The sequence below is a fragment of the Galendromus occidentalis genome, unplaced genomic scaffold (genome assembly GCF_000255335.2).
Source record: "Galendromus occidentalis unplaced genomic scaffold, Mocc_1.1 scf7180000075563, whole genome shotgun sequence".
Taxonomy (NCBI): Eukaryota; Metazoa; Arthropoda; class Arachnida; order Mesostigmata; family Phytoseiidae; genus Galendromus; species Galendromus occidentalis.
Window position 1 is genome coordinate 368,850 of NW_003803553.1, and position 14,725 is coordinate 383,574.

The window sequence follows — 14,725 nt, forward strand, 5'->3', positions numbered from 1 at the left end:
AATGATCTGGAGACTATCAGGAGATACTTCGATGCCACATCGGGGAAGTCGGGTATATTCGCTGGTATCTTAGGCTGATTCGTCTGTCAGGAACAAGACAGGCAGGAAAGAAAGACGGACTCAGTCATCCTGAGAGGAACAGTCAGTCGGTAGTTCGGTCCGATTCCTTCGACAGACAAGCCAACGGTAATGCCGAGAGAGAGTCGAACGTCACACGCGAGTTGAGCGAAACCTGCTGCTCGATGATTGAGCGCCAAGGAATCGGCGAAGTCTGCCATACTCCCTTGTCGCTCCTCCGCCAGTAGCGGGCCACGAGAGGGCACGAAGCATTTCCGCGCTCAATTTATTTCTCGCTGTCGACCCGAGATTCACGTACATAACACCTCAACTATCGTCGGAGATCTCTATCGGGGCTAGGGAATCGTGATTTGAGCAGCGTTCGCGATAAGTCGTAGAGAGTTCTTGCAGTCTTCTTGCGCGGAGGCAGCCGATCTCACCCGTCTTGCGTAGATTCCAGCCAAGTGATGCTTGAAGGGAAAACTCGGGAAAGCCGACCTACAACGTCGAGTGGAGCCCAGCTGCACTCGAAACGTAAAAAAATAGCCTCTCGCTTCTTCATTCTACTCCTACGTTCGTCCTCTAACACTCATGATGGGTATTGTTGACCGTTGGAGCATCAATCACTTGCCACGTGACCAACGAATCAAGCCGGCTCGGAATCAACACGCGGAAGCTCTCGCCCCGCCGCGGGACCCAATCGATGCTTAGATCAACGATCCAAGTGTCAGCAAACGCCGGCTCGAATTCCCCCGGAAAATAGGCTCCTTCCGCAATGCAAGTCATGGCTTCGTTTCCATTTCAGCTCGACGAAGCGGTACTTTGCGAGCTTCGTGAGGCAGCGGCTGATGTCCTGGAGGTACGTCGCAGCGTGGTTCACCTTATCACGTTTACGGGGCTCATCAGGGAGAAACGGATCACCAACGTTGATTCATGATTCAATTATTAGCCGTTGTTGAGAGATGCACAGTTCGTCGCGCTCCAGGACATTCTGTTTCCCCGTCGCCATATTCCGTGAACCGCGATCCACGACGGGAAGGGGAGGGGAGCTGACGATTCTGGGTTCGAACCGTCAGACGACTACTACTCATCATAGGATATCAACTCGGAACCGCGATAAGATCGTTGCTCAATGAATCTGCCCGAGCTCTACGGAGCGCTAGATCGTCTTATTCAGACGGGTTTGAGACGTGAAATTTCCCCCCTCCGGAATGTATACAGGCTCCAGTCTCTGATAGATGGAAACCGAATGATTCGAAAGACAGATGCGGACCTCTATCTGTGAATCACGCCTATCTTACGTTATGACGCCGGCATCCTGTGGCTAACAAAGGTGAGGGAGTCGGGAATCCACATCTGGCTCACATTTTTGTGTTCCAGACACTAGAAACTTATGAACACTTCTGAGAGAATGCTGAAAATTGGTTCGTCGCACGGATAAAACCCATCTGAAATCTTAGGCAGCCCGATCCCGATTCCGGAACGTATTTGTTTCATCTGCGAAAGTGCATATGAAATGCGGAATGCTTGAAACTTGAACTATCCGCGAAGTGTCTGGGTCTTCACCAGTAACTCAAGAAAGCACATAAGTCTTCAATGTTCCGGCATTCCTCCAGTCCTTGGATGACCATCCTTTAAGCCAACTTTCAGCTTCGAACTCGCTCATCACCCCAGAGACTCTTCTTGTGACTGCGTCGGAGCAGACGAATCGGTAGGTGATTCTAGCGTGCGAAACGGCTACCCTTCATGCACCATGGCAGCAATTACGCTCATCAACTCGGTGAATATCGTCGCGAGGGAGGCTAGCGTTCTTCGTCCTGCATTGAGTTCATTTCGCTGTGAACTCCGGAGAGGAGTCTTCCTTCGTTCTGTGATGGAGGTACCTCAATCTGTTCCGTGTCGACCACGGTCAGACGAGCCGGCTGCGGCTCGCGGATTCTCGATTGAAAGAGAAGAAGATATTGATTTCGAGTCCACTAGAACGGGACATCTGGTCCCTCTTGTTCTAGTATGAATCGTCCAATCCGCAAAGTAGATGTACGATGGTCGTGTCGATGTTCGATGGTTTCGCAATTCATTCATGTGTTGCGATACGGAATCAGATGACCGGATATCCTTGAGGTCGTGGAAGCTGAACGGGCATAACCTTATTCATTCCGATTGCTCCGTCCTGACCACTTTCATAAATTCATAACGGTCACTTCGCGAAAGAGACACTTCGATGGAGTAAGAGGTGTCGCTCAAGAGTCGACAGCTCTCCTTTACGACGCTCGTTGCATCCAATTGATTCTGATAATAACTTCTGCACAGAATCGTCGAGCTAGCGAATCTTCCGGGAGATAGACGGGAAGATTTGAGCAATGATGAGGACGCTGTAGATCACGATGTTTCCAAGCCCCAAGAATAGTCTGAAGGTGGAAATCTCCCGGTAATCTCGTCGACACTTCCCTAAGTGTCGTATTTCCGAAAACGAGGCATCCTTTTTCTCAAACACCATTCTCGCGCTTCAATTCTAGGAAACGGGAGTTTTCTCCACCAAGTCTTTCTGCCTGCATTTTCGGCACGGCTGAAGGAATAAATCTGTCTTGCTCTATTCGGAATCTGGCTCACTCAGGATTCGGAATAAACGAGAGCACACTCGCGGCTTCGAATTTAACGCTCCGGCTTGTCCCTTGTAGTCTGGTATATTGAGGCTCTACTGAGGCTTACTATTTTACGCATGTCGTCCTCGTTGCCGGAATACGTTCCAAACATGATGCGGTCGCTAAATACAGACCCGGAGCTTCAAGTCGAAAATGGTTCGCCCTGTATCCGCGATTTGCTTCCAATCGAAATGTGTTATTTTTTCGGTAAAATCTCGCAGAGTGGCATGAGAATCATTGCTCCGAAAGATTTTGTTCTCGTCGCTGCCCTTATGATGACCGAGATGGAATGCTGGATGCGGAAAACAGGCTCGTTGCATGGAACAAAGAAGCCGATTATGAAAATCGATCCATATCAATCGATTCTGAGGTCAAACCCAACTCAACGGAACTCCGAGCTGGTGGTCTCTCGGGATTACAGAGCACTGGAATCTTGGCCGAAGGGATGAGCCGACGAAACAATGACCCGTGGAGCCCCTCTAATGGTCCGCCCCGGAGTTTCGAACTCTCGAGAGATACGCAAGGTTGCAAAGCTACGCCTCGATGACTTCTATTGAATCGGTTCGTGGTCCATGAAGATTCCGTCCGTGACCGGCAGGCTCCGTGGACTCCTGAGTGCCTCGATCGAGCTGCAGTTTCTGCAGGCATCTGTCTCCGCCCGGAACCGCCATCATTGCCGATCACGATCACAATGCGCGAATCGAACGGGAATGAATGCGAGTTGATGAATCGAGTCGTCGAGGAAAAAGCAGCCATTCAAGGTTTCGAGCGAGGGATACTCGGTCTGAAGGACCAGGCGATTTCGAAACCCCTTCGCCTGATCATGACCGAGAGCTTCTGAAGGGTCGAGCCAGGGTATTGCGTGAGCGCAGCGACACTTCGAGGCCCTGACCGAATATTCCCAAGGGCCAAGGGCGTATCCGAGACATTTCCGTTGTGCATCGACAACGAGAACCCATGGCATTGCATGACCTCTCTGCCATCGGAACTTCTAGCGATCTCAATTCCTATCGCTCCCGAGGTGCTGAGTCTGCATGTGTTTGGGGCTCGTCTGAAAAGGCGTCTGAACAGAATCTGATGTTTCACACATCGTGGAAAAAATTCCTATTGAACAGAGCGATTCAATCATTGAATCATTGGTGAAAGCAAGCCGCTGAGGCGAGGCGAGGATGGGTCCCGGTGCTACCGTATTCCCTCAACTGAAAGGCAGAACTAATAAATCACGCGGCAATCCATGCATTCAATTTGGGATCTGATATTGAACGAGCTGTGCGACTCCGGCGGCGGCGGTGGAGTGGACAACTCGTTTTAATGTGAAACCCTCTCCTGTCTTGGAAACGGCCCGTCCAAGAGAAACTACCCGTCTATTTCTCCTGTCCACCAATGAGAGAATCTACATAGACCAGCTGCTATCACGGGTATACGGAATCGAATCAATCAGATAGATACCTAGAGCATGCTGCAAAGTAGCACAAACGAGCTGCGAGACACGTTTCGCACTCTTCGCGTCTCGGGCACCTGCATGCCCAACCTTGGGAATGCCTGTTTATGAGGTGCAGACCCGTCTATTTCGATTTTTTGCCATATTCCTTCAACTTCCCCTTCCCCCAATTGTTCGTAGATCACTGAAACCGGTAGCGTCGCTCCGAGCTAGAAACCATCGAGAGATTTCCAGCGACGTCTTTGGTTATCTTACTCTACACCTACGTCAGTCGGGCCCTGCATCGCTTACGATCAGTGAACGGGGATCATCGAGAGCGATCCCCGTGAATCCTATTAAGGTCAGTTGGGAACAGGGGATTACATGGACGACATTCATACTCGAGTCGCCGTTTGTCGAAGCCGGTTCCAGGCTACGATATGAAGGCAACGATGATTTTATCGAACAAATGGTTTCGGACGGCACGTCCGGGAACTCTACGTGAGCGGTATTCCAGTCCAGCCCCGCTGAATTCTCGCGAGTACCAGTCCATCCCGAGAGCAACTTCATTCGGCGGTCTAGGCGACTGGATATGGAAGATATCCGAATCCGCATGCAAGCACACCGAATGGCGGTTATCTGCGGTGAACATTCGGGTTTACCCCGACCGGTGTCTTCGTTGAGGGCGATTAGGTATCACCGGCATCGGGAGATCGGGACGAAGACAATCCCGGGAGAATCAACGTCGTGGAGATGTCCTAAGTCTCCATGCTGCGCCCGCGAAGAGCATGTTGCCTCCGACTTCTGGTCAGAGCCTTTGATTTGTATGAAATCTCCGCGAGTAAGTCTCAAACATACAATCCAAGCCCTCGACCCGGTACGGTCGATATCCGTCGCATCCTGGAAAGGGGATGCGTTCGACTCCAATGTTGAAGTTGATATGATTCATCGAAAGCCGAATCGGGGAGTCATCGTTCCTGCGGTGCCGTTTGACCAACGACCGAGTGGAGCAAGAGTTCCTCTCCTTGAGTGCTCTCTGGTCGTGGTCTACTCGTCTACCGGGAGGGCGCTCCCGAGAATCGGGACAGGAGGCTTGGAATCAGTTTCGGAGAGCTGTCGGACGATTCGAACTCAGACCCGAGAAGCCGGAATCCTCCCGCATTCGAGACAGCTTGGAAACATCAGGTCTCTTTTGGAGCGTCGCCACTCACAAAGAAGCCGGAAGTGCGATGAGACCGAGTCACGTCCGAGTACTACATGGGTTCTCCTAACTTCGAGGAGAAGTCGCATGAGCCGCTTCGCCAAGGATTTCTTTAAGGAGGGAAGCAGGGCCATCCTGTCGGTAGCTCCCCCCATCCCCCTGAGCACGCGGCTTTGAATATAGATAGCTCTCTTCTGTGAGGTATCCCCCTCGGTGAACAGTCGAACCGTGACTGTGGCCGAGCTCATCCCAGATCGGAGCCTCTAAACTGGGGTTGGGGAGCGTCGTCGTATGGAGAAAGAGGAATGTTCGGCAATGTAGACCATCGCGGCCCTACGCGGCTCACGAGGCAGAGATGGGGGAGAATCGCTGCTGAGATTCGCAGGACCGGTTGACGATTCCCGTTGAAGTTCCGACCGTGTCTCCAAGCACATATGATCGAACCTGATGCGGGATGACGGCGCAATGGCTCAGAATCGCTTCGAGACTCCGCACTCGATACAATCGTCGAAGCCGAAGCTCTCGGAGGAGCGAGAATATGCGTGAGCTTGATTCCTATCACGAGGATGATGCATGCGCAATGAAGAGAGAGGACGCCTGGATCAATTCAAGTTTTAATGTTCTCAATTTATTACTTGTATTCTGCTCTTATCGATCGGTCTGTGATCTAAACCGCTTCGAATCTCTCCGAGTACTCTTCAGAGTTCTCTTTTCGATGTTGATCGCACTTGTCATTCGTAGGATGGTTTTTGAGTGGAGTGTTCCGGAAAGGGTCTGGTGTTCTGTTTCTAATCGCAGCGATTCGAATTTCTATCGTCATGTATTTTGCTCGCTTGACTTGTGTTCGATGATGGTTCTAAGCTGTCAAATTATTATGATCCTTGAAGTGACATTGATGAGAGAGTAGTTCTAGCGATAGAAAGAGACGCCACGATCCAAAGAAGCTGCTCCTGCCTGGGCAGCACTGAAAGAACGCAGCTTGTCTGCTTCGAGTGTTTCCGGTAATCATGCACTAACAGGGGTGTTCTCGTGTTCGTTGTGCTTCAAGCGCGCGGAGAGATTTGCGGGACTTATCATCATTCGGAACACACGGATGTTGTCGGTGTTATGGATTCGGTTGCTGTTACATCAGCAGTGGTCGGTAGAAGAGCGGCTTTCTTCGCCGTGATTCTTCTCGATGTTGCTCTTTTCTTCTTTTTCAGAATCATGAGACTATGGGAGCAGGGCGTGACCTTCCATGGATTGCAAGATGTACCCGGGCTAGCCAAAGCGTCCGTTCCGGACGATTTGGCGCTAGAATCATCTGGTTAAAACGGTTGCGTGCGCTTCGGAAATAATCTTATTTAAAATCACCTCACAACATTTCCCAGTCTTGCGTTTTACCCCACACTTTCACCATCAGGTGGTTGGCAGTGGAAAAATTAAATCTCTCTGGAATGAATGAAAGATCCGACACAGGGTAGATACTGGGCATGAGGAGCCCTCAGACGATGGGCAAGTCTGGGTCTTTTGTTGTTGGAAATCGTGATTGCTTTCTGGTGTTGTTGTCGGTAAACGTTTTGGAAGTTGTTGTCGCCCCGGTCGCTTCGGAATTCCGGGCGTGGATAGCAGCACACTTGAAGCGTATTTAGTAGTAGGTTTCCAGTTCGACGAATCCTCCAGGATTCCTCCGGATGATGTAACGACGGATCTCATCGTATACGAAAATGAGGATCGAGAAAGGTATGGCCGGGAGCCACCAGTTGATCTTGAGCGGGTACATGCGGAGACCTTTGTCCATTCCGGGACAGTAGGAAAGGAAAGCGGCCAGTGCAGTCTCAAAAACGAGACCGAAGTTGAGAACGTGGTTACGCATGCCCTGGTGGAGGATCGAGTTCCGGCGCGTTTTGCAGATGATCAAATCGGCCCACTGGACGATGACGATCGAGACAAAGAAGGCAGTGTGGCAGGTGAACTCGAGAGCTTTCCTGTGATGGTAGGTCCATTCTTGACCGTAGGAATCCTCGAGGTCGTTCACCGCCTTTGAGTCCCATTCCTTTCGCAGGCCAAGGAGACGGTCTGGCCAGAAGCCGTTTTCACCCATGATGACGAAGTAGGCGAAGAACCCGGCAGCTGCCTGCATCATGCCAATTTGACCGTAGGCGATCGAGATGAGCCTGTGGAATAAGTCTCCATCAGTATTCGAAGGGGCGAATGCCAAGTTCTGATCGTTCGAGACAGCTCACCCGGAGAGGCCTTTCAGTTCCTCCGGCATTCTGATGCTCGGGGATCAGAGTAGAGCGGATAAAGTAGAAGGAGCCCGAGCTCCGGGCTCGAAAACGAGAAACCCAACAAAATCAAAATCATAAACCAACCTCTCGTTCACAAGTTTGTCCTTCTTAGGATCACGAGGGAGCCGTTTCATGATGTCGCTCTCGGCTGTTTCGTAAGCTAGGGAAATGGCGGGAACCTACGAAACAAGGAAACGAAAAAAACAAAACTCAGGCGGGCAGGACATCGAAATTCCCATGTACCTTTCGTTCACGAGTTTATCGTGTTTCGGATCACGAGGTCTTCGTTTCATTATGTCGGATTCGGAGCGTTCGTATGCAAGCGAAATCGCAGGAACCTATACGACCGTTCAGTGGAGATCCGAACAATAGCAGCGTGCGCACAATTGTGGAAGAGTTAGTTATGGTTATTGAGCCCGTCAAAAATCCAGGATCTGCAGGAAATATTCTCTTCTCGTCTTCACGGAAGAGACCTGCCCGGCGGTCACAGGAGAAGCCTTGGGACCCCGATTCAGAAGTTCGCGGCTCTTCTCCACTCTCTAACAGAGCAGGCTTGGTTAGGACGTTGAAACTCACCATGTCGGTTCCGAGATCGATGCACAAGATGGTGACAGTGCCAAGAGGCAACGGCACGTCGGCCAGGATGAAGAGGAGGAAAGGAGAAATTTCGGGAATGTTCGAGGTCAGTGTATAGGCGATGGATTTCTTGAGGTTGTCGAAGATGAGACGACCTTCTTCGACGCCGGTGACGATGGACGCGAAGTTGTCGTCCAGCAGGATCATGTCGGCCGCTTGCTTTGACACGTCCGAACCGGAGATGCCCATGGCGACTCCGATATCGGCTTTCTTGAGAGCGGGTGAATCGTTGACGCCATCACCAGTCACGGCGACGATGGCTCCGAGTCGTTGACAACCTTCGACGATGATCAGTTTCTGTTGCGGAGATGTACGAGCGAACACGATCTCAGAGTGGTGTCGCAAGATATCGTCCAGCTGCTCGGTGGCGATATCACGGAGCTCTGATCCGTGAATAACGGCTGCCTTGGCGTCTCGGGGATTGACCTCTTCCACGGGGATGTTGAGTCGAAGAGCAATGTCTTCAACGGTCTCGTTTCCGTCCGAAATGATTCCGACGGCCTTTGCGATAGCTTTAGCAGTGATTGGATGGTCTCCAGTTACCATGATTACTTTGATACCTGTAGCGGTATGGAGAACGGGCTTAGCGCAAGCGAGACTAGGTTCGAACACAGGAACCATGAGCAAGGGGATACAGGTCAGGTCAATGGTCGGAGTCAATGGCATTCGTTTCTCGAGTTCGGTACTGCGGAATCCCCTCAACTTACCAGCGGATCTGCATTTGGCGACGGCGTCGGGGACAGCAGCACGCGGGGGATCGATCATGGACACAAGGCCCAAGAATCGAAGGTTGGTGAGAGGGAAATTTTGCTCATCAGCGTCGAATGGATAACCCTTTTGGTACTGGTCGGACGGCAATTTGTAGTCGCAGAAACCAATAACTCTTTCTCCAAGTCCTCCCAATTCCAAATAAGCGTTATTGAAGGCCTCCTTCATTTCATCGTCGAGAACCTTCTCTTTGCCGTTGATGTATATGGTTCCGCAACGGTCGAGGATACGCTCAGGGGCACCTGGAGAGAGAACGTTTCACGTGGATGAATGAGTCCAGCTCGGATCATCGGGATCGGGTCCACCGATGAGCGACAATAAAATTCAGGAGCAGCCGGGATTCCCCTCGCCGAAGGGATGTCAGGGGGTCGCTTACCTTTCATGCAAAGAATGTAGCTCGGGTCATCAGCGGTTTCGGTTTCGTGAATTGTAACGTGGTACTTATTGGTCGAGTTGAAGGGAACTTCGCAGATTTTGTGATTGCGCTGCCTATAGGATACGACGTTGCCAACGGCAAGCTCCATGCATTTGAGAATGGCTTGTTCGGAGGCGTCCCCGCTGCATTCGCGTTTCAAAATCGGTACGTTCTCTTGTCCGACTCTGAATTCGGCGCGTGAGCACAACATGCACACGCGAGCGAGAGCTTTCCATCCGGTTGACGTTTTATCGTATTGCACTCCAGATTGATCTTCGGTTGTATCGGCTTCGATGATCTGATTGTCGAACCACATGTGAGCCACGGTCATTCTGTTCTGGGTGAGGGTTCCGGTCTTGTCGGAACAGATTGTGGATGTCGATCCGAGCGTTTCGACAGCCTCGAGATTCTTAACGAGGCAGTTCTTGGCGGCCATGCGCTTGGCTGTGAGCGTGAGACAAACAGTGACCGTGGCCAGAAGACCCTCGGGTACGTTGGCGACGATGATTCCGATCAGGAAGATGACAGCATCGAGCCAGTGGTAACCCAGGATGAAGGCAATGATGAAGAAAGACACGCCGAGGAACACGGCCACACCGGTGATGATGTGGATGAAGTGAGCGATTTCACGGGCGATGGGGGTCTCACCCATTTCGAGGCCTGAGGCCAGATTAGCGATACGTCCCATCACAGTACGGTCTCCCGTGTTGATAACAACGCCCAAGCCGGTTCCTTCGACGCAATTGGTAGAGAAGAATGCGAGATTCCTGGTCTCAAGAGGGTTCTCATTGGTCATGTCGGGGGATCGAGTCTGGGGCTCTGACTCTCCGGTGAGAGAGGAGTTGTCGACCTGTGGAACGAGAGCGAGCTTCAGTTTTCAACCTTGCGTATGCGAATCTTTGATTTGGAGCGAGAATTCCGGAATATCGGCTTGTGGGAACTCTCTCGCCGGCGAACTCACCTTAAAGCCCTGAGCCTGGATGACACGCATGTCGGCAGGGACTCGATCGCCTCCTTTGACTTCGACGATGTCTCCAGCGACGACTTCTTCGGCCGGAAGATTCATCTTGTGTCCGTCACGAATGACCACAGCGTATTGAGGAACCATGTTTTTGAACGACTCCATGATTTTGGACGATCTAGCTTCTTGATAATAAGAGAAGCAACCGGTGACGATTACTACGACGGCGAGTACGACCCCAAGGTACAGGTTATCGTCGGGTGGCTCTTCGAAAGTAGTGGCCTGGATCGAGTAGGCGATGAAGCACAGTACTGCACCTATCCACAGAAGCAAGGAAAACCCTCCGAAGAGGTTCTTACAAAACTTGACCCACTCTGGGGTCTTCTTCGGTGGAGTAAGTGCATTGGGCCCATCCCTCTCGAGGACCTCCCTAGCCTGCTGGCTCGTTAACCCAGTGGTGGGATTCGTGCCTAGTCTGGCGTAGAGGTCTTCCAGGGTAATCTTGTGCTCGTCCATATCGACTTCCTGCTTGAGGGCATCAAGGTCCCTTTCGCCCTTTTTCTTGGACACCTTGGGCTTCCCGTCGGCCGCGCGGCCATCATCGGGCGTTCCCTTGTTGACCGCCGTTCTATAACTGTCACCGCGACCGTACTGGAAAAAAGGAGAAAATCTTCTATCAGATCTAGTTCTGCTCCAGCCGAAGACTACAGCTCCTAGGTATAATCACGCATATTCTGCTAGTGCGAAACAAGCGTCGATCGCGAACATCCGCTTCCTCCACGCAATGTTCAGTTCATCGTGCAGTATTCCACCCGGATCCAATCTATGATGCCACCGGAGCGTTCCAGACAATCTCAGTGAGCTGGACGCTTTGCCGCGCATGACACCGACTGAGTCTCTCCTCGACCGTTCATAGGTCGCTTTTCGAGTGGTGACCAGCAGTCGTTTCATGTCCTTGTTTTGTCCTCTGAAGATCATGGATACAGCGAGAGACATGTACATCGGAGTGAGCTATTCTGGGATCGATCAGGAAACAATTCTTCCTGACGCTAGCCGTGGACGATACGTTCCCAAGCAGATAAAATATCAATGATGGAGTTGAGAGCACGGTGGAGCGCGTAAGCATTCGGATCGCTACGCTGCGTTCGAAGGCTCGTAAATCCCGAAACGATCTCCATGGCCAGCGCCCGCCCTCAGAAGATGACATGAAAGGTCACATGAGCCATCCATGTTGTATGCTCAGCGAAAAACACAATGAGCTCACTGATATATTTATTCACAATCAGAATAAAACATCTCTGCCAGTCGCGGAACGAGCTCGGGCTATTTTTACCGAGAGCCGTAGTGCCGTCTCAAAAGGTCGGCGAGCGAATCACCACCCTTGCCGCAACCGGATCTAAGGGTTCATGACGCCCGAGAGGAGCGATCGGAATTTTTTCCCGCCTTGCATGGAGCCCAACAAGGGAGCCCAACCGGACCCTGATAGCTCATAAGAACAATCAATCAAAATAGATTGAAGATCGACATTGAGTGTTGCCTCAATACGAGCGAGAAGAAAACGGAAAATGCCCTCTACTGATTCTGTTCCCGCGGTTCAGCCGAATGAAGTCGGCGAGCGAATCAATCCGGACTCGGCGGGAGCCGGGACGACCGACTGATCGCGAAGACGCGATCGTCGAAAAACAGGTGACGTCATATGACGACGAAGACCCAATTCGTTTGTGCGATGAGCACGGCAGCATACTACTCTGGACGGCATTCTCGGGAGCTGTACGAACGATACGAGGAAATCGATACAGTGGGGACACATGAATGTCAAAGTGACGACATCTGAACACCGCGTCGCCGGCACGGCTGGCAGATAACGAGGTCGGCGAGCTCTGTCAAGAACGTTCGGCTGGGTGCACTGCGCGGATACCAACCTGGTTGCCATTGCTGTTCAATGGAGCCATGCTGGAGCTCCTGAATGACGCTCCCGCGCCGTCACCAAGCCGTGACTGAGATCGCTCGCGGAAAGCGCCACAGATACGAGGGTAATGTGGACGGCGGAGCTCTCAGCCCCGGTAACAACGACGGAAAGGGAATCTACGGAACGCGGCTTGGTCGACCAACAGTGGTTGCCAAGACAACCTACGGAAACATCCGGGCGAGCTCCCTGCGAATCAGCCAGGCTGCTAGCCTGCAGTCCACCACGAGGGGTCACCTCCGAGGAGTTGAAGGGGAAAACGCAGCGGATCCTCTCGGAAAGCGTCGCCTGCTCAGCCAGTTCCTCAAACCACCTATTCATCTAGCTGTCTGTCGGTGTGTCGGTTGGCTGGGCGGCCCGTTCGTTCGTCTGTCTGTCTGTCCGTCCACGCAGTCGCTCGCCGACAGCCCAGCCGGAAACTCGAGAGTGCCACTCATGTCACGTCACTAGCACCACGAGATATTGCATGGAGGATGCTCTTCCTCGGCCGCCAACGACAGTCACAGGAAACTGGGAGCAGCGGCGCCGCCGGTCGCGGCCGATTCGAGACGGCTGATAAGCTCATCGAACAAGGCACATCGAATAACTGGGCTTTTTATCTGGTAGCGGAACGAAAACTCGAGCTCGAGAACGGGATCGGGATCCTGTTGATTATCTGGTCAGACATGCGGGGCGATTGCATAGTGTCATGTGGCCACTGTTCGGGTAGATGTCGAATCGGAGCCATTTATTCACGCATTGCAGCACAATGATGCTGCTTTCCACAGGCGAGCCTGTGAAACGTACGGGATTATTCGGTGACCGAGGAAGGTGGAAGGAGTATGAGTCTTTTTTTCTGAAGCGCATCCGACCGGAGGGCTTCCTTCTATCGAGCCGACAAAATCAAAGGGTCGATGCCCAGAGCTCATGCGAACGAGCGCTCCAGGATGGAACCGCGGGGCTTTGAGCGATCGATTTCGCACTCGATAAACACGCGCACAGGGAATTGGTCGAAATCAGTAGGCAAACTGCCGATATCTGATTCGTCTCGTTCCTCAGATAGTCAGGTTGCTCAGTCATGCATTCGTGGTCGAGCCCAAGGGAAAAGAGCTCGCCCGGCCGAGCTCCCGCAGTTGGTGGACAGAGAGGGCCAAGCAGAGCGGCAAACTCGCTGAATGCCGCTGGCGAACATTAGCGGAATTTCGCAAATACATCCTACATGATAGCTGTTGTTCCGCTGAACCTAGATCCGGAGGACATAGGGGCTCCGCCCCGTCTTTTGCTGCTGTTACCGCTGCCGCCATCATCGTACTGGCAGAGGTCACCCCTATCAGATGAAGGACAAACACAAATTCCGATCGTGCTGTCACTCTGATTCCACATAATTGCCGGAGCCGATGGCCGAGTTAATCGGGCATCGATCTCAATGGGGTCATATATCGAGAGTCTGAGCCGAACAAGCTCGAGAGTGATGATACTCGGATAGAGCCCATGTGCTGCATCCTCCTCGGGCTCCGAGCTATCGCGCTCACTGGGTCACCTAAGCCCTAAGGTGTCCTTCTGACTGTTGAGATATCACGGGGGCCCCTGCACGACGCGCAAATGGTATGCAGACCATGTGAGCCGTTTGGAACATTGAGCGTCTCCGCAAGTCGAGCGGTCTTGAAGCGCTCTGAGCGGGTCGCTCATTCTCCATCGGAGGGCCCCTATGGGAGGGCCCTTCGCGATAGTCTGGAGTCCACGGGAGCCGCGATCGTGTGATCGTCAGACCTTGTTCTGGCTGTAGGTTCACTCATCCATTGACCTGTCAATTCATTCACCTATCCATCGACCGGTGGCTCTTCCTCGCCACCACCTCCCTCGCAGCTAGGCTGCTGGTGCTGCAGCGACTACTCTACTACTCTTAAGCCGGCGGCGCCAGTCCAATCCGGACTGCAAACTGGAGCGATACTCGCGTGCCGGTGTCCACACAATGGATGAGCAGAGGATCGGCTCTAATCCCAGCACCGAAAGCCCCGCTCGTTAGAGTTAGGCTCTATCGCTACTGTTCGCGACAACGATCGAGTCTCGGTCATCATGAGGGTGACCGATCGAGTTTCACGAAACTCTCGCTCACCTGATCGTCCTTGTCGCCCATGGTGGTTGATTCGGCCTCCTTGAGAGACTACAACAAGGTGTTCGGCTGGATCCGTTCTCCTGGGGAACAGATGAAGCCGATGTTTCCCGACTTGATGTTCAGAGGCAAAGACCAGGCCAACGGCGGGCCACACTCACTCAGCGGCCACAAATACAGATAGACAACCAGCCAGCCAGCCAGTCAGCCAGTCGGGCAGCTAGAGTGGTAGCAGCGGCGGCCACCAGCGCTAGCACCAACCACAGTCTTAGGGGCCAGCGCGAATCTCGCGCATGC

The 14,725-nt window shown here is 52.5% G+C and overlaps 1 protein-coding gene across 2 annotated transcripts; it reads right to left on the reverse strand.

Moving 5' to 3' along the window:
• Window positions 1-6,947: 6,947 nt before the first annotated feature.
• Atpalpha (sodium/potassium-transporting ATPase subunit alpha) lies at window positions 6,948-14,516 on the reverse strand. 2 transcript variants are annotated; one of them, XM_018639279.1, is made up of 7 exons: window positions 14,432-14,516; window positions 10,371-11,021; window positions 9,371-10,259; window positions 8,934-9,236; window positions 8,167-8,786; window positions 7,675-7,769; window positions 6,948-7,476 (listed from the first exon to the last, which is right to left on the reverse strand). In XM_018639279.1, the coding sequence occupies exons 1-7, from the start codon at window positions 14,450-14,452 to the stop codon at window positions 6,948-6,950; spliced, it is 3,108 nt and encodes a 1,035-aa protein (XP_018494795.1). In that variant the 5' UTR covers window positions 14,453-14,516. The 2 variants fall into 2 exon arrangements, with proteins under 2 accessions (XP_018494795.1, XP_028967045.1); XM_029111212.1 differs by lacking the exon at window positions 14,432-14,516 and adding an exon at window positions 12,293-12,363.
• Between the last annotated feature and the right edge of the window lie 209 nt (window positions 14,517-14,725).

Excerpts from the sequence above, each read along its gene's own strand:
- Atpalpha (XM_029111212.1), bottom strand. The coding sequence starts at position 12,322 with ATGGCTCCATTGAACAGCAATGGCAACCAG. Across the intron at positions 8,787-8,933 it reads CGCCAAATGCAGATCCGCTG|GTATCAAAGTAATCATGGTA; the intron begins GTAAGTTGAGGG and ends ATACCGCTACAG. Across the intron at positions 7,477-7,674 it reads GACAAACTTGTGAACGAGAG|GCTCATCTCGATCGCCTACG; the intron begins GTTGGTTTATGA and ends CTTATTCCACAG.